The sequence below is a fragment of the Schistocerca serialis genome, chromosome 9 (assembly GCF_023864345.2).
Source record: "Schistocerca serialis cubense isolate TAMUIC-IGC-003099 chromosome 9, iqSchSeri2.2, whole genome shotgun sequence".
Taxonomy (NCBI): Eukaryota; Metazoa; Arthropoda; class Insecta; order Orthoptera; family Acrididae; genus Schistocerca; species Schistocerca serialis.
In genome coordinates this window covers 343,212,104-343,232,584 of record NC_064646.1, presented here as the reverse complement: position 1 = coordinate 343,232,584, position 20,481 = coordinate 343,212,104, and the positions used below count along the sequence as shown (strand labels likewise).

Below are 20,481 nucleotides of genomic sequence, written 5' to 3'. Positions count from 1 at the left end.
AAGTGACCAAAGACTTTAGTGCCAGTATAATTCACCCCTTTCTGTGCCAAAGTTAGATTTAATCTTGAATAGTGAAGATCATCCTTTCTCCTAGTATTGTAGTTATGCACACTGCTATTACTTTTGAATTGGGTTTGGTTGTTAATAACAAATTTCATAAGAGAGTATATATACTGAGAAGCTACTGTGAATATCCCTAGATCCTTAAATAAATGTCTGCAGGATGATCTTGGGTGGACTCCAGCTATTATTCTGATTACACGCTTTTGTGCAATAAATACTTTATTCCTCAGTGATGAATTCCCCCAAAATATGATGCCATATGAAAGCAATGAGTGAAAATAGGCGTAGTAAGCTAATTTACTAAGATGTTTATCACCAAAATTTGCAATGACCCTTATTGCATAAGTAGCTGAACTCAAACGTTTCAGCAGATCATCAATGTGTTTCTTCCAATTTAATCTCTCATCAATGGACACACCTAAAAATTTGGAATATTCTACCTTAGCTATACGCTTCTGATTAAGGTCTATATTTATTAATGGCGTCATACCATTCCCTGTACGGAACTGTATGTACTGTGTCTTATCAAAATTCAGTGAGAGTCCGTTTACAAGGAACTACTTAGTAATTTTCTGAAAGACAGTATTGACAATTTCATCAGTTAATTCTTGTTTCTCAGGTGTGATTGCTATACTTGTATCATCAGCAAAGAGAACTAACTTTGCCTCTTCATGAATATAGAATGGCAAGTCATTAATATATAATAAGAACAACAAAGGACCCAAGACTTACCCTTGTGAACCCCATTTCTTGATAGTTCCCCAGTTTGAGGAATGTGCTGATCTTTGAATGTTACGAGAACTACTTATTTCAACTTTCTGCACTCTTCCAGTTAGGTACGAATTAAACCATTTGTGCACTGTCCCACTCATGCCACAATACTTGAGCTTGTCTAGCAGAATTTCATGATTTACACAATCAAAAGCCTTTGAGAGATCACAAAAAATCCCAATGGGTGGTGTTCGGTTATTCAGATCATTCAAAATTTGACTGGTGAAAGCATATATGGCATTTTCTGTGGAAACCAAACTGACATTTTGTTAGTACTTCATTTTTACAGATATGTGAAGCTACTCTTGAATACATTACTTTCTCAAAAATTTTGGATAAAGCTGTTAGAAGGGAGATTGGACGGTAATTGTTGACATCAGATCTATCCCCCTTTTTATGCAGTTTAGCTAGTATTGTAACATCAGCTGCATGTCCTTAGAAACAGCCTCTGGTTTTGGCCAGTCGTGGAAATCCACTCATGTGGCCAGCTATTCATGAGCCACAGATGGCATGTTGATTTAGTGAGACCATGGTGATCAGTTCGTGCAACTGATAACTTGTTCAAGTACTCTGAGACAATGATAGGTAGCAACTCACCATAAAGATGATTGCTTAGCTGCAGACAGGCCCATCGAAAAGACAAACACTCTCACAACAAAATTTTCAGCCGTAGCTTTTGTCAGACAATGACAGCAGAAAATCTCTCAGACAACTCATGCACACATGACCATCTCCAGCTGTTGCATCTACATAGTCTGAGAATCAGGTCCAAACAAACCACTCCTCATACCTCCCTCCCTCTCGTTGGCTAATGGCAAGAAGTGGTGGCAGCACCTACTGCAAGCTAAGAGGAGTGGTAGGAAGGGGAGAAGCAGTGCATGTACTCAGCTGCACCCAGTCAGTGACAATGCATGACACCTCAGTACAGAAACCATGTCATCTACTGAGATGAAAAACAAGATTTTTCCAGTGTTTTTTTTCAAATTTGCCTAACTTGAAGTTCCCCGATTTTAAGAACCTTTGGCAACCATGAAGAAAGAAACTATTTCAAGAAAGTTTATTAACAAACTTTCAAGAACTGGCTTTAAATTATTGCTCTAGGAATATGCTACACAATAGAGATCATGAGGATAAGATTACAATAATTGCAAGCACACAGGCATTCAAACCATCATTCATCCCCCCCCCCCCCCCCCCCCCCCCCACTGCATACACAAATGGAACAGAAAGAAACCCTAATAACTGGTGCAACAGGACGCACCCTCTGCCATGCACCTCACAATGTTTTGCGGAGAGTAGAAGTAGAATGGAGGCATTCAGTTAAAGCACACAATTTTAGTATAAAAAAAAATCACATGCATTGTATTTAAGGACATGCAGCTGATGTTACAATACTAGCTAAACTGCATCTTCAGTAAAGGCTTTTTCTATTCATGAAAATGCCCATCCAGACACGGCTTCAAAAATAAGAGGTATCACACACAGCTGTGAACAACTTCCACTCTGTATATAGCCTGGATTTAGCACCTAGTGGTTCCCACTTCATCCTGCACTTTTGTCAACTGCTACAAGCAAAGTGATGTTACTTTTCACCAACAGGCCACAGCATCAGGTGTGAGGCTCTGCTGTAGCTGCTACCAGCCTAATTGCCTTTTACTCAGTTGACATGAATGAACACATCAAAAACATTCAAATTATGTTGAAAATTAAGGTGTAGACTTTTACGTAACAAACTGCATATTAAAAATGCTCATTTTTAACAAAACTGAAGCTCACATCTTGGCCATTTACAGCACACTGTCTCCGTAGTTCATAGAGGTGCAAGGGCACCTGTTAGTAAGAAGCATTTTTCAACACATCCATTAAATTACAAATGCATAGCAATAGTATCTCCTGCTACAGATTTTGCTATTACAGTTCAAGTTTGAATATAAATTACAACCCTGTATGTTACTCTGCAATGGCCAGTAACAATATGAAACTTGCTTTTTTCACAGAACATAATTTTCACTTTACTAACAATAAACTTTGGGCAATTACTGAAGAATGAATGATATCATGTATGTATAAAAACTGACATGACTAACCATCTGTAAAAAATGACAAAACAGACAAGTGACTGCCCTGACAACTAGCAGATTGCTTACTGCAGATATTATCTGGTAAAACTGAAATTAATTTTTCACAATGAACTGCACTAATTTTGCCCAAGGCACCCATTTTGGGTTGGAAAATTTGTACATTGTACAGCAGCAACCTTGACCAGAGTGACAACTTTTTATTATTAACATTTAACATTTTTCAGGAAGTACATGTGGCGTCCACATACAATGTTACACTGATTCATGTACAAGAAACCTAAACAAATAATATTCAGCTACAGTCCTTTGTACTGCATTCATGTATGTCTAACTGACAGCCTTTGACAATGCTTCTGCAACTTCAACCGCAATCGCTGCTTCTGCTTTGGCACGATCATCTGCCGCTGCTGATAGTTCTGACTGTGCTTTCGTTACAATATCACGAACGGCACTAGGGTCCAAATTCTCTACTGGATGAGCCTCTTCTGCCAGGACCTATAACAAATTTTCATGGTGTAATAAAGGAAACAAAGCAATATGGTGCATTACCAAACTAACAAAAGGACCACAAGACTATAACTGTTTTGTAAAACATTTACCACCACCTACATGGAACATTGCTAACTGGTTTGACATACAATATATGCATAGCTTTAAAGAAATTTCCAGGAAGGTAAGAATCAGCAATGCTTTCTCTGAACTCTCCAGAATAAATATTGCCTAACTTAGTTCATTATTTAGAACATTCAGAAGTACTAAACTTCCATGGAATGAATAAAACAACAGGGTGTATACAAGGACAAGGAAAAAATGCCCAGATTTCCCAGTTAAAAACACACTCTCTCCTGGGTCAAAATTCACTTTTTCCGTGTTAAGTAACAGTATACTTTTTCTCGGAACTGTAAAACTTATCAATCCTTTGAATGGTTATGGGCTTATACACTGGCGTAGAATTTCTGAGCCCTTTTGAAAACGAAACTCAGAAAAAAAGATCACTTACGCTGCATATTTTTGTATTACGAAAGTATAAATTCGAATTCCACCAAACGGTGCATGTTACTCTCCAAAGTATTGAAATCGAGATTGCAATGCGCTTCTGTAAGCCAGTCATAGCTCATGTCACGTGTTTTCGCCAGCCGATACGGCAGATATTGAAAGTTTAGGACACGTGATGTAGTCAGCCAATAGCATTATCACTGTTAAGTAGCGCGTGCACACAAATAGGAAAAGTTAATGGTGTACATTAATATGCATAGTGTTGCTAAAAGAAAAGCAGAGCTTTCACATATAATATTGTTCTCTACGATTAATAAGCTGCAAGAGAAGCTAAACTTTCACGTATAATGTTGATCTTTTTTTGCGAGTGTTACACTTTAAGATACATCACACAAATGTGCCAGTAAAAGTTTTAATACCAAGATAAATGTCTGATCTTCTGTGCTCGAAATTTTTTCTTTATGGTCGTCCTCAAATACTTGCTTTTTAAATGAGAGTCAAACGAGGTTCTAGGCGCTTCAGTCTGCAACTGCGCAACCGCTACAGTCTAAAGTTCGTATCCTGCCTCGGGCATGGATGTGTGTGGTGTCCTTAGGTTAGATAGGTTTAAGTAGTTCCAAGTTCTAGGGGACTGATGACCTCAGATGTTAAGTCCCATAGTGCTCAGAGCCATGTGAACCATTTTTTTCAGTACTTGCCAGAGAGCGCCAGATAACAGGCGTCACCGCGCTTGCGCAGCTACGATGACGCAGTAAGCCCGTATTGTTCGTACGTATAAAACATTAAAAGATCTTACATTATATCATGAAAGAAACAAGGCATTAGAAGAATTCCGTGAACCATAGTAAAACGGATAGTTCAGCTTAAAGTGCACATTCGTATGTCCAGATTCGGTTGTAAATTTTCTTGGAGTACCAGTACTGTACTGTCTCATTTTTTGTTTTTTTATTATGGCATAATGCCATACGTGCTACAAGTTGAAAACATCCTCTTTTGAAATACAGCAAACAGTTGAAATTAGCCAATAGTGTGGAATTAAACACTTCGTTTCAAATAAACTGACTGACTCAGCGGAAAATATTAATAAAGCCATATTTCTTTAGCAAACCGACAAAAATAACTTCACTGTTCTGCAAGGCGATTAATGCTTGACTGAAATTGCCAACCAAGGCAGATACCCCGGTTTCTCCCAGAGAATGTGGCAGCTTAACGCACGCCAGTAAAATTTTGCCGGGTAGCATCTTGCTGCTTGCTTATACAGCTAACAGCCACACTTTTGTAGCCAGAAGTGTGAGAAGGTACATGCGCGACTCAACTGCGCATGCACATGTGTCCGCTCGCAACTGCTCACACGAATCTAATGTAAAGTTTTGACGCCATGCTCATCGGAGGCAATGCGTTGTTACGAAGCATTGCATAGTCTTCCTAAAGCCTTTGAAACATTTTTCTACTGGCAGATGCTTGTATGAGCACTGTGTTATGTTGTGTACATGGTACATTTCCTTTGCAACTTTTATTTTAGTTTTTTTCTCTTGTTTATGTTTTATTGCTGCAGTATTACTTTGCAGTAACGAGATGCAGTAATATCCTTTGTTAGAGTATTATTTCTTATCAGTCAAAATTACAAAAAATTAACTGAAAACTAAGACAAAAATATCCCGGAGTTCTAAAAAATTCCCCGGGTTTTTCCCGGATGAAAAATTCCCTGATCTCCCGGTTGTCCCGGGTCATACACACCCTGAACAATATGGTGATAATGCATTGCTGTGGCCTACAAAATATGTATTGCATCAGCTGTTGCAATAGCAATGTCAAAGAAAACTTGACTTTGAATTACGTAAATAACATTTTTCTTGGCCATTTTGGTCCATTGTCAGTTGAACTCTGCCCATTTACACCTATAAATATTTATGGTTATTGTGCATATAGTCTGTAATCTTAATCCTAGAAATGAAATATAATCACTTAAGATACATACTCCACATACAAGGTTTTGGTTACTCAAGGAACAAACTTTTTAAAATACATTGAATACCTTGTAGCTGATATTACCTGAACAGATGAATCCTCATTAACACTTATAGTGCCACTGGAGACAAATATCTTTTTACTACTTCCATCATTTTCAAAAACTGTAACAATTCCTGGCTGCAGGACAGCCAGAGTAGGGACATGGTGTGGTAGAATACCAAATGTACCACTGAATGATGGCACATCTACTTGACGTACACTCGCATTTTCATAAAAAACCTGTAGGACAAAACGTAATGAATAACATTGTTTAATGTATAACTGGAATACGAACGACACTTAAGTTTTCCAAAACTTCAATGTCGAGACAATGATGATCAAAATTTACTGAAGATTATACAGAAATTACCTGCATTACAGAGATGATTCACCACAGTGAAAAGCTCTTCCTGTTCTACAGGCTTTGCCTCTAATCAGTATGGTATACGCTCAGAAGGCCTAAATATTTATCTGAGGAACACATGCATATGCACATATTCAATGGGCTTGTGTGGTAAATGGACCAGACAAGCAGTGACACCAATCATCGTATGAAGAGTACCTGAACATTGATCCTCACATGTGGCCAGGACTTTTCCTGCTATTTCCAAAATGTGGAGTAGGCAGTACATTGGATAGAAAGCCTACCTCAGGCCTATGTTGCAGATGCTGTCAGATTGCACTTAATATGAAGACAATATGTTGCACCCAATGTTATCCAAACCATTACATTTAGCAGCACTATTCAACAATGCAGAATGCCAGATGCAGTCACCATGATGGAATTTATCACACATTCCACTATCAATATAGCAACAGTTTGAAGTGTGAATCATTTCAAAATATTACATTTTGCCATGCCAGCAATGACATTTACATGTTCATTGTAATTTGCGATTTCCAGAGCCTTCGCAATGGCAGACACGGCACATGGCATTTCTCTTTGAGTGGCTACCAATTCTTGGGTAATGGCCTTTTTAAGTGCTTGCAGTGTTGTGGGATGATGTTTGTACACTAGAGCCTTTAAATGTCCCCAAAGAAAAAAAATCAAGGCGATAAATCAGGTGATCTTGAGGGCCATGCGAGGTCTTCTTGCAAAGAAGCAAGAAGACCAGAAACTAACTCGCACAACAATTTCATAGAACACAAAGAGGTTGTTGATCCATCTTGCTGGAACCGCACTTCTTGATCTTCATGATCTGCAATAAACTTCTTTAGCCTAGGTTGGAGGAAGGTCTCTAGCATGCGACAATAACGGTTTGAATTAACCGTTACTGTGTGGCCACCTTCTTTAAAAAAAATACAATCCCACACAAAACATTCAGCAATGGCACACCAAACTATCACACGAGTGCTGTGTAGTGGTCGCCGATGAATTTCACGAGGGTTTTCCGCAGCCCTGTAGTAGAAATTCTGTTTGTTTACAGTTCCTGAAAAGTGGAAAGAGGCCTCATCCGAAGAAATAAAGTGCCAGGTGGAATGTTTTTAAGAATTTCCTCACAGGCAGCTCTGCGAGTTTCAAAATCTTCCATTTAATTCCTGGGTAACCATCATTTTGAAGGGGTGCATATGAAGTTCTCTACGAAGAATTCTTCTTACACTCCTATCAGATAATCCCACGGCAGTTGCATGTTTAAATGCTGAATGCATTGGTGATTGTGGCACCGACACACTACACATGCCACATTTTCCAGTATTGTTGCAGTCCAAGGACAGCCAGTAGCTTTTCCTTTCAGTCCTGAATCTTTTGACACCCACAGCTGAATAGTTTTGGTATCTGGGACATGATCATGTCAGCCAAGTTTGAATCATCTCTGAAACACTTGCAGAGTACTAATCAAAGAACCACCATTACAAATAAATTCCTCCACAACAAATGCACACTCCTTACCAAGCCATACCATGGAGCACACTGAAAATGACACGTACACCGCTTTCAAAGAAAACACACTCCACATCAGTATCCTCACTACATCTCACCACCGTCAAATGCGGGAAGTTTTATTGCTGGACCCTGTATTTGTGGCAACATATGCCAAGTGTCATCACTAGCGAAAAAGAGACATCAGCTAGTATTAAAAAAATTACTTTTAATACACCATATGCAGATCTCTGGCCACAGATTACTCAGGAAGATGTCATCTTCAGAAGAAGAAACTGGCATTATAAGGACTGCAGCATAGAATACTGGTTCACATAATAGTGAACATAGGTTAGAGACTTTAAAAAAGGAAGTACTGAGGTTGAAGTTAGATACAGTGAGAATTGGTGAAGTTTGGTGACAGGAGGAACAGGACTTCTGGTCAGCTGATTACAGCATTACAAATACAAAATCAAATTGGAGTAAAGCAGGAGTAGATTTAATAATGAATCAGAAAACTGAAATGTGGGTAAGGTACTATGTACAGCATAGTAAAGCATTACTGCAGCCAAATTGGACATGGGCAACATCCACCACAGCAGTACAAGTTCTTATGCCAACCATTTCAGCAGATGAAGATTGAAGAAATTATTCATCTAGTTGAGGGAGACAATTTAATTGTGATGGGAGACTGGAATTCGATAGTATGAAAAGAAGGAAAACTTATAGGTGATTGTAGACTGGGGGAAAGGAATGAAAGCGGAAGCCGCTACATAGAGTTTTGCCATAGAGAATAATTTAATCATAGCTAACACTTGGTTTGAGAATCATGAAAGAAGGTTTTATACTTGGAAGAGATCTGGAGATACCAGAAGGTTTCAGAATGATTATATAATCCTTTCGTCTTTCCCTCTCCTTCCCTCTTTCCTGATGAGGCAACAGTTTGTTGCGAAAGCTTGAATTTTGTGTGTATGTTTGTGTTTGTTTGTGTGTCTGTCGACCTGCCAGCACTTTCATTTGGTAAGTCACATCATCTTTGTTTTTAGATATACATCTAGATATTTAGATACATAGTTTATAAGTATGGACACACACAAAAAGAACACATACCTCCATTAAAAGGGAACATAAGCGTACACATAGAACATAATTTAGAAGAGACAGGAAAACAAAACAAATGTAATATCTCCTAACTTGTCTTCCTCATTTTATAAGATCATCCACATTGTAGTAGCATTTGCTTTTTAATTATTTTTCAATGTTTACACCCGTGGGTTCTAGCTTGCAGTCTTTCAACTCTGAACACACTTATTGTTAAGCTTCAAAGCCATTTTCGAAAAATGTTAGTCTGTGGCAAGGTAACATGTAATCTTGTTTGTGCATTGTTTCATAACCATGTGTAAAAGAATTTCCCTAAAAAAAAAAAAAAAAAAAGAGGTGGGTTTTCTAACTGAAAGATAAATGTCAGTAGTCAAGGCTTACAAACTGATATAAAATATGCACGATACACAATTTTCCTAACAGCTAAGTCAGTTACTTTATTTAGAACCCCCACTCCATAAACAAAACTATTTAACCGCTCCAGTAAGCAATCCACATGAACAGCCCATGACAGGTTTTTGTTTATGGCCACTCCCAGAAATTTAACAGATTCTGCAGTTATCATTTCTATGCCTTCATAACTTGACAGTGTTATATATTCAACAGTTAGTTTGAAGTGTACAATTTGTGTTTTTGTTAGATTGAGTTTAATAGCATTACTATTTATCCAATTTTGTAGTCTTTGAAGAGAATTTCGTTTTCTGTGCTAATTCTTAAGTGTTTTTGCAGCAAACTACTGTCATTTCCATACAGAATTGTATTCGAAGTTACCTTACCTGGAATGTCATTTATATAATATAGAAATAGTAATGGGCCTAGTATGGACCCCTAGGGAACACCTGCTTACATTCCCTTCCAACTAGAGCAAGCTTTCTCACCCCTATGTTGTAAAACTACCCTCTGTTTCCTATTTTTTGTGAACTAACTTAAAGATTTTTCATGGAAGCCATAAGGAGCTAATTTAAGGAGCAGCTGCTTATGGTTTACCATATCAAATGCCTTATTGAGGCATTATGAGAACATAATGGATACGCTCTCCCTGTTATTGAGGCATTTGCTTATTTTAGAGATTAGTTCATTAATAGCATGCACAGTGCTTCGGCCCTTCCTAAATTCATACTGATTAATAAGAATAAAATTATGTTTTTTATTATATTTTTCTAGTTAGTTACACACTACTTGCTCAAATATTTTAGAAATAATTGGTAGTATTGATACTGGGCAAAAATTTCCTATTCCTGTTGTCTGCCCTTTCTGTAGATAGGTCGAACTTCCACATTCTTCAGCCTGTCGGGAAAGCAGCCCTCATCAAACGATTTATTTATTATGTGACAGAGTTGGGGTGCAATATTATGACATCCTGCCTTTATTATTTTTGTTTGACTTCATCCCAGCCCACAGTTTTGAAATTTTTTAGGGATTTTATAATATTAGCCACTTCTTAGCAGGATACATGGGTGAATTTGAATTCTACTGATCTGGGCCACATTACATTGGAACTTGTGTGGTGGATGGAGATTGTCAATTTTGTTAGAATTTATGAAATACCTGTTGAATTCTTTGTAAATATGTCTGGAGTTTGTAATCATTTCCACATCTATTTCTAATTTATGACTAAAAATTTGTCTTTTTTTCAGCACCTATTTCAGCCCTGATAATCTGCCATACAGCTTTTGATTTATTTGTGGCATCTGGTATGTATTTACTGTTTGCCATTTGTTTTGCCTGTTTAACTACTCTACCAAATATTCTTTTGTATTTGTTTACATAGCTGACAAACTCGACATCATGGTTGTTCTTTGCTTCCATACGCAGTTTCCTCTTTCTAATACTAGAGATCCCAATGCCTTCAGTTACCCACGAGTGGGTAACTGATTAAATCAGATGACGCTGAGGGAATTACAATACGAAATGAGACATGTGAATTAGTAAATGAGATTATTTATTTGGTAAGTAGAATAATGGATGATGGTAAAAGTAGAGAGGAGTTAAAATGTAGACTGGCAATGCCAATGAAAGTGTCTCTGGAGAAGAGAAATTTTTTTAACACTGAATATGAATTCAAGAGTCAGGAAGTCTTTTCAGAAAGACTTTATTTGTAATGTAGCCAGGTATGAAAGTGAAACAATGACGGTAAACAGTTTAAGCAAGAATAGAATTGACACTTTTCAAATGTGGTTCTACAGGAGAATACTGACAATTATATGGGTAGGTCATGTAACTAATGAAGGAGTACTGAACAGAATTGAGGGGAAAAAAATTGTGGTACACTCTGACTAGAAGAAGGGATCGGTTGACACGACACATTCTGAGACATCAAGGGATAACCAATTTAGTATTGGTGGGAATTGTGAAGGATAAAACTTTTAGAGTGAGGCCAAGAGATAAATAAAGTAACCAAATTCAGAAGAATGTAAGTTGCAGTAGTTATCTGGAGATGATGAGGCTTGCCCAGGATGCAGTAGTATGAAGAGCTGCATCAAACGAGTCTTTGGACTGAACATGACGACGACGCATTAGTAGTATGCTTTATGATAGCCAACTGTGGGACGAGGAGGGATGGTGGAGATAAACTTAAATATAATGTTACATGTGAGTTTAAAACAATCCCAAAACAGAAATTATGTACTAAAAGCAGTGGAAGAACAGTTCATGAAAAGTTTTCCAGAGGATCTACAGGATGTCTTTTCTAATGAATATAGGCTAGCACAAACAGTGTGTAATCATACAAATATAAGAAGAGCCCATAAGGAGGCTAATAACACTAAAGCTCATGGAGTAATTACATCTCTTATTTAACTGTGGAGCATTGCTGTATACATTTTCTAGCCTGTGGAGACATTTTAAGTTTCTTGTTTCCATAAACAAATCATCCCCCCCCCCCCATCTTACACACACACACACACACACACACACACACACACACACACACACACACACACACACACACACTTGCAATGTCTCACACTTTTAAGAGCATCTTTCAACCAACCAAGGGCTTTAGTCTTACTATAGAATGTCAAGGCAAAAGGAACTGCCTCACCTGGTGAGAGAGCCAGTACCTATATCATGTACATTACGTTTAGGCCCTACATGATGAAAGAATCTAGTAGTTAGAGTTTACTGGATAGGGGGTGTAGTACTCTTTAGACACATTGCACATGTTTCACTAAATTGAAATTTTCGTTATCACAAACAATGACTGGTAGTGAGTGATATACTTTACAGCACAAATATCTATTCAGTGGCAACAGGCGTAGTTTGTATTAGCACTAGCCTTAACCCTTCTGCTACCGAGATTATTTTACACCGTCCAGTTACCAAGGTGGGTAATATAATTGCCCCGGGTCAACATTATGAAATTTTTTGCTATTATAGGTTGTACACTCAAAATAATTAACAATGTCAATTATTAATGTAAACTGGTCGTTTATTAAAGATCTGAATCAATCATTATTAGCTCATCTAATTTTACGGTCTTCATTTCTCAGATACAACTCTAATTCTTACTTCCAACTGAATGTGTCTTCTTTACTTCAATTCCAATAGCTTAAAAAAGCTTTTACAAATGCTGTACATGGTCCAGGGAGATTTCTTGCTCATTCTCCCAAGTACAGTTTCGCTAACCTGAAGGAAAGGCCTGCTCCTGGAATCTTCTGCCAGTCTGGATATTTTTGTGACCACAGAATATACACATTTAGAGCGGTGATGTTTCCATGAATATTCAGTACAGCCAATGATTTGTTGTATGTACAGAGCTGTATTGTTTTGTCATCATATCATCCATCTACTACCCCTTTAGTCCCATTTTAGTGAGAAATTATGGCGGCTGTTTTCTTCTTCTTCTTCTTCTTCTTCTTCTCAGACTCATTTTGGTGATGGGCTGAAATGAAAACACCACTTCTTTTTCTTTGGAACATGTGAGACAATGGTCATCTTTTCTGTAAATCCAAATAACGAAGATTTTTCCTCTTGTTATACCATGCAAAAACACTTATTTCTCTTGTTTTCTCTAAGAGTTTCAACTGATGTTAAGTTGTAATCCAACAATTTTTCAACTAGCACTATAGAAGTAAAAAGTTATCTGTAGCGATTTCCCTTTCAGACTGAAAATTTCGTCTAACCATATCCAACACACCACATTGCCCTTCATTTACTTCTCTCTGGTTGCTCATGCCTGTATATAATTTTAGATTGCATACGTATCGATTTTTAGCACCTGGACATACCAATGTTTTTTTTCCATACTCCCCTGTTTTCTATATCATATACACTCAAAATTGGCAGTTGCCAGTCTTACATCAACAGTTATGTACTCATTAAATTACATCCATCTGATGCCTCTTGCACTTTGTGCAACTGCAGATGCACAAGAATAAAAGCGCACGCACAAAGATCTGTGGAAAGAATGCATTTACAAGCACGTGTTCTCACGTCAACACATTGCCTCACTGTGCAAGCAACATGCTATGAATCCCCTTCTTTGGTTGAAACTGTGCGCTAACTTTATTGTAATGAAAAGGCAACAGAAAAAGAAAACACCAAATAGGCTGTAGGTAAAGAAGTAACACAGGTATAAGAAATACGAAGTGACAATTTTATGTCTGCAAATTTCGAAGTAGATCACAGCGAGAGTTTAGAGTTTCTGCTTGGAAAACTGCAGCGATATAGCTGGCAATAAAATTTCATTAGCTAGTAAATGGTGACATACCAGTTTGAAGTATTTATTCTCATTTCAAAACAAATTATTTCAGTGATTATTCCTGAAAGTGAGAAATATTGAAGGGAGAATCTTAGTCATTATGTGAAGGTTAATTAACTCTCACTTAACTTCTTCTTTTGTATTTTATTTGTTTACAGGATTTTAATCATAAAACATGACATGTAGATAAACATTCTTGTACTCGACAAATTTGGGAATTTCATTGGTGTCTGAATCAACTAGAACAGGCATTGTATTTTTCAATTTTGCATCATCAATGTACTTCATTTCAATTTTAGTAGTTTTTTTGAGGAGGTAAACATATCCCATCACTTCTTTCATTCAACCGTCAGGCTCCCCAACTGTTGAGCTTTTAAGTTGCCAGAGCATAAATATTTGCCACTGTTTTCATATACGCTTACAATTTTTGTAATTTTTTTTCTCAGTTTTTCTACTTATAAATTTATGATATCATACATTTCAGAAAAATGCAATTGGAGACCTTTCCTATAATACTTTATGCTCAAGACAACAGATCTCTAATTTTTACTCAATCTTCAGAAGAGCCACTCCACATGACTTTTTTGTTTGTAAATATCTAAAAAAGCTTAAGCATTCTTCTATGCTTCCTTTTGAATCAACAGACATTATTGCTCACAATTTGCTTCACAACATAACCTCAACATGCTACACATCGAACACACATGGGCCTCAGCTACCTGTTGTCTGCTAAAAAGCATAAAGATTCCCACTGTAGGCAGGTAGCAATGCACTTCACACATGGCCTCCATTTCCACGAAATGAGACATGCACAAAAGCAGATGCACAGTTGCATCATCTGAAATATATGTACATTTGCAAGTTGAACACAAAAAAGGCATCATGTGGATGCACCTTTACAGCTGCAATTATTCATGTGTGCATTCAAAATGGTCTCAAAAATGTCTCTTATTGCATAAAACCTGTCAGTTTTACCTCCTATTCTGATGTAATGAGTTCTCATGACCCTGAGGTCAAATTCACCCTTTTCTTCCATTTCCAGATAAATGTACATATCATCTTGAAAATAAAAATTATCAATCAATACAATGGAATTTGTTGATTTGAATTCACACACTAACATTTTGAAAAATATTATAGTTAACATCTTTTTAAAGTAAACCCCACATATTATCTTATATGTTCAAATTCACACATTTTAATGCAGCTGTCTGACCTTGTGAACAGTACAGACAATTTTAACAATAAAAAACAAATTTATTTAAAAAAGGGTAACACTGACCCCCCCCCCCCCCCCCTAAATATTGTCCATTAGCACACACCCCTACAGAGGGTGTAAAACAGTTTAATTTATAATCATTGTTTACAAATTAAGACCCTGGCAGCAATGAATTTAAATTAATAGTTAGTCCTGTACAGTTTGTTGTTATACGCATTCTGTTTCTAGAGAAGTTTGAGACTGGGTTTGTGTTTTAAGAATGGACACAACAGACTAACTTTATTAAATAGTGAAGTTAAAGAATTCAGTAAAGTCATAAATAAAAAAGAACTGCACTGCCTAAAACTTACCAAAGGTCTCCAAGGTGCAACAGAGTACTTTATGTCATTAGGGAAGCTTTGGAAGAAGTGATCTTGTTAATTAAAAAGAAGCTGTACTCCCTAAACCCCAGGTGAACAGATTATGGAAGAGAAGGAAGCTGTAGCTGAATCACCGGTTTCTTATTTAAAGTCTATGTGAAAAGAAAAACCAATAGTCCTTCAAACACAAAAAGAAAGAAAATTTATCTGACCCCTGGTGGTGGTAAGTTCCTATGGGAGCAAACTGCTGAGATCATCGGACCCTAGGCTTGCACATTACTTTAACTTACGCTACGGACAAAACACACACACACACACACACACACACACACACACACACACACACACACACACACACACGTCCAAGGGAGAACTCAAACCTCTGATGTGGAGAGCCACACGAACCGTGGCAAGGCGCCTCAAGCCGTGCGTCTACCCCACGCAGTTGTGACCCCCTGGTAAACCTGTTTTAGCTGTTCGTGCATTGAACATTGGTCCAGAATCATTACAAAGATCAAATGAAAATGCGGTTGCACTACACAAAAAGCTCAAATTGTGTGCAGGTACATATAATACAAACTATTGTTCTCCTAGATGTTCCAACTCGTTCACAGTTAATGAACTTCCAAAGGCCAAGAAAAATCTCTTCTGAAAATGCGATAATTATTGGTAAGAAGAATAGCTTGATGTAATGAAATTGCCAGAGACTCTGGAAACTGATGATAGTGATTCTGATCCTCCAGATAATCCTGTTGTTGAAGATTTGCTGCTCACTAAGTGCAAGTGGCAGTATCTTTTTCCAAATGACTTTGTTATGATGTAATTGGGGATAAAATTGGAAAGCACCCTTTTCACTGTGTGTTATTCAACAAGTTGTAATATAGGAAAAGGTAGTTGAAGTAATACGGCTTCGCTTCACTTCACTGACTCAATGAAAACGACATTTGTTCCAAAAGAACATTGTACATTATGGTCCCATTCTGTTATGTGATTGGCATGCTGATGGGTGAAACCGGGACTAGTGCAGCAGGGGATACAACCCGTCGGCTTTGGACAATGACGTCACAAGTGGCCAATCGAGAAGCGATTCTTCTTAGTGTTGTAGCTCCCTTCAGTGGCTGATAAGTGTTTTTTGGCTTTTTAAAAAAAAAATCTCACGAGATAGAATAAACAGATCCACTTTATTAAGCAATCAGTAAAGAAACGAAACTGAAACATAACAGCAAAAGCGAAAATGGGAAACTGCTCTCTGGCGGCTTGTGACGTCCTTGTCCAAAGCCGACAGGTTGTATCCCCTGCTGCACTAGACCCGTGAAACCCACCCACAGGCTGACGGGCAAAGAATTCTGTATAAATTTCCAGCAAGGATTTTACTAAAAGTTTTTTCCAGTGGTTTTAAATAAGGGAGTGATAATTATATTCATGGAAACAAATGTGTTTTTCACTGATGCCTAGCTTATCAACAACTGACATCCAGTTTTCAATGGGGATCATTGAGATCCCTTTACAGGGTTATACTCATACGGCACTACATTAATATTTATCCCAGGATCATTGTGCACATGATTATAATAAAAACAAATTTGAGGGGTCAATCTATGTTACCCGACGTCATGGGGTAACATTGAACCCTTCCATTTTTTCTACTATCTCATAAAAAATATAACACACTGTTCACTGTCAGTGTTTGTGTAGAAATAAGGTAAATAATAAAATTCACGAACAAAATTTGCATATGCAAGAGATATTCTAAAAAAACATAAAAGGGGCTCTTATTCCCTGTGGCGGTGAAATGGCTAATTCTGTTGGTAGCGGTAAAGTAATACGCTCTATAGTCTTCTTCCCCGAAACAAATAAATGTGCATTTTGGATGCAACGTTAGATTGCTGAAATTTAACTGCATCATTGTGCTCTAAAAGGAGCAATAATGGACGCGTATGGCGGTATCTACTAAACAATTCTGAACAGGGAAAAAGACATGCTTCTAGTTCCGGAGAAAATATTAATTTTCATTTTTTTGCGATGATCTTTATTCTTATCTTTTTCCTTGATGCTGCATGAAATCAATTTCAATACTTAAAATTTATTGTGTCTACATACTTTAAAAAGTTACCTGGTTTGATGCAGCGAACGTAAATGACATTTCATCGGCATATCCTCTAGATGATGATATTAAGGGTGCTGTGCGGGACAACAGTCTGCTAGCAGGCCGAAATGAGCGACTAATTGCAGCCATATTTCTTCGTTGATTCAATGGCTGGAAATAATTGATAGAACATTACACGCAGACACAAATGCATAGAAGTCACAGACCTTGTAAGGAGGAATTATAATACAATTCGCCACTTTTAATTTACAAACCAGAAATCAGGCAAGTAGACCCTTCAGGTCAAGTCAAAGATTCTTACGCGAAGGTCAGCCTTAGATAATAGAGCATCTATGGTTGAAGAGGCCAGCACTCGTTTTGTCGTTCTTTTTGGTAAAAAGTGACTCGACCTTTAGTGTATTTGTGTATATTAATACGTAATAGTTACCTTACCAGTCGTCTGAAGACTTTGGTCTAACTTAATTCATTAGTTCTGTTACAAATTTTGCCTCGTAACTGATGATATTCGGATGATAAAACATTTGGACCATGCAGTGTTAGAAAACATTAATATTTTTAAATATTATATTAATGCAGCGTTTAAGATGCAGTTTATATCTAATGTCCAACTTTTAATTTTGACTGTTTGTTTACTTAATACTGAAAGAAGTTTAGTACCACCAAAATGTCTTTTCAGTAAGATCTTAGATGAATGAGGAAGAATGCGCTTCCTGAGCCACAGGTGACAGTAGTGGGAGGGAGGTTATTGTTTAAGGTATTGTTACTAGTAAGTGTTATTGTGTAGATATTTTGGTATGTTAAATGTCATGCGAATAACTTATTTTATTTGCTTGCGTTCTCAGCAGTAGATTAATTAAGTCTTGTTTTCGCCGTAATCGAATGCTTTGCAATGAAGTACCAAAATCCTCCACCGCTGGCTTAATATTTTTGACTTAGTTCCAAAGCAGTCTAGTAACTATACTTGGCAAGCATTGCTGTCTGTCTGTTGGAGGATTGTATTCCGAAATAAAATGTTTTCATTAATCGTAACTCGACGAAATAATTACTACAAGTGGCAAACGAAAGAGGAAAATGTGTTATGGTTGTCAGTTACGCGCAATCAGTGAGATACTTCAGCTTACTTCACCAGTCTGAATTATTGTGTACTTTATGTATATTAAGAAATAAAATGGTAGACACGTTAACTATGTGATTTACTTAGCGTAATTTATTAAACGCCCATAGAGGAAAAAATATCCCATACGAAGAATTGCTGATCAACATCATATAACCACGTAAAATCTAGGGTGTAATATTATTTCAGGGATAAAGTGCTACTCAGATATTGAGCTGCAGACGGGCCTGTCTGCAACTTATGTGGTGAGTAGCAATGTATCCTTTCCAAAATATTAACGCTAACGATGTGGCATACAATAGGGGGTGTGACAGTCATTTAACATTTCAAAAAAAGAAAAGCTACACCATTTCCCATTTGGTGCTTTTCAAAGTAAATTGGTATTGTGCATTCCAGCAGGGAAATACGGAAGCGTCCGATCCCGCCCGTCTGCTTTGACCCATGACGTCACAAATATGGCGGAAACAAAAACAAACACACACACTTTCCACAAGAAGCCTAATGACACTAACGGGACAAGCGCGGGAAATGGGGAGTTTTGGGTGGGGGACAAACTAAATATAAACAAATTTAGACGCCTTGCGTAGCTACAACGTGTAAGCGAAGACAGTCATGCATGAATACCCACCCACCTCCCCAGGGGTCGTAACCCCTGCAACCCATAGAAGATAAAGATGCTTCAGTAGCTGATTAGTGTTTTTTGTCTTTATAAAAAAAAAAATCTCACGGGATAGAACGAACAGATCAGAAAGAAAAATATAATAAACTAAAACAGAAATTGGAGGAAACAGATAATTAAAATAAGTAATAAGTGTTTTTAAATTTAAAAAAAATCTCTCACGGGATAGAACGAACAGATCAGAAAAGTAAATAAAATAAGATAAAACAGAACTGGAGACAGCCACACTCAAACCAAACTCCTCGCCGTCATGACGTCACACACAACACCCTTACGTCACGGGTCAAAGCCGACGCGTGGGATCGGACGCTTCTGTCGACCCTCCAGCAGAATGCAACCATCTGTATCCTCGTGTTTGGAAGTAAAATTGTTTGAGACTGGGGAAGCCCAAAAACATTTTTGATATGGTAGTCGAATATGTTGGTAGACGCTTCTCAATTTAAACTCGTAAGAAATGTATTCCGAGTTGTCCTATGTATTGGATGAAACAAAACAAAGTTTACCTCCAAACAAAAAAATCGATTTCGTTCACACATGCACAGACTCCACAGTCTAACAAATTTACCAATGTAGCCAGATATTCTTAAAGTAAGGCTACAGAAGATTATTTGGGAGAAATGATACTAATTGGTAGAATTCATAAAAAATGAAACAATTATTAGTATTAGGATGCATAAGTTATTTATGTTTATGGCGAAGTTCTTACCACAATTTTGATGTGTCATTGTAAATCACATAATTTAAATTATGTATGTTATGGATCTAATAAACCATAATTCACAAATCAGTTTTTAAATTAAGTCTTCATAGAGCTTATTTATCATCAACTTTTCAGATGCCTTGCCATTAGCAACACGATGCAACAGTTTGCAGCTTGTGGTCTAGCGACTAGCATTGCTACCTCTGGATCACAGGGTCCCAGGTTCGATTCCTGACTGAGTTGGGGGATTTTCTCTGCCCAGGAATTGGGTGTTTTGTGTTGTCTTCATCATTTTAGCCTCCTCCTCCTCCTCCCTAAATCTCGGTGTGTAGTTATTCAACTATTCTCATTAGATACACAAGTCACAGCTCTCCCTTTTCTCAGAGGAAAAGGAATAAAACCTTTGTAAGTGGGTGGCTGAACCTACCCCCGAGGATCTACCAAGCAGTAGTAGCATACAACATTATCAAATACAATAAATCTTTAAATATTTAATTGGTGGGATCCTATATACTAGTCACGAAACATGTTTCAACAGTTGATGGTAATGTTCAGTACTAATATAAAGAGAAGATGCTGTAACTAATTGGAAGTGCATGTGTAATTTAATTTTCTTTTATTTCTGTCACATTCCTCTAAGAATTCTCAGCCATGGAGATTACCAGTTCTAGCTATGCAATAGCGATCTTCAGAACATCTTATTCTGCTGCATTGCAAC

The 20,481-nt window shown here is 37.4% G+C and overlaps 2 protein-coding genes across 6 annotated transcripts in view; one reads left to right on the top strand and one right to left on the bottom strand.

Moving 5' to 3' along the window:
• Positions 1-3,092: 3,092 nt before the first annotated feature.
• LOC126419926 (ATP synthase subunit delta, mitochondrial) lies at positions 3,093-17,626 on the bottom strand. Of its 2 annotated transcripts, none has more exons than XM_050087215.1 (4): positions 17,525-17,626; positions 17,277-17,420; positions 5,964-6,161; positions 3,093-3,410 (listed from the first exon to the last, which is right to left on the bottom strand). In XM_050087215.1, exons 2-4 carry the CDS (start codon positions 17,397-17,399, stop codon positions 3,243-3,245), a joined length of 489 nt encoding a protein of 162 aa, XP_049943172.1. In that variant the 5' UTR covers positions 17,400-17,420; positions 17,525-17,626; the 3' UTR covers positions 3,093-3,242. The 2 variants fall into 2 exon arrangements, with proteins under 2 accessions (XP_049943172.1, XP_049943173.1); XM_050087216.1 differs by having other exon boundaries at positions 17,500-17,558.
• Positions 17,619-20,481, top strand: part of LOC126419922 (inhibitor of nuclear factor kappa-B kinase subunit alpha) — a 176,749-nt gene continuing 173,886 nt past the window's right edge. Inside the window, exon 1 of one of the 4 annotated variants that reach the window (XM_050087209.1) lies at positions 17,619-17,642. Coding sequence is in view for 1 of the 4 variants with exons in the window: in XM_050087206.1 (XP_049943163.1) it covers positions 18,625-18,629 (5 nt within the window). In the remaining 3 variants the exon portion in view is untranslated. Of the gene's footprint in view, positions 17,643-17,946; positions 18,037-18,609; positions 18,630-20,481 lie in introns of those variants that run through there. The other 3 variants (XM_050087207.1, XM_050087208.1, XM_050087206.1) reach the window with 3 other exon arrangements.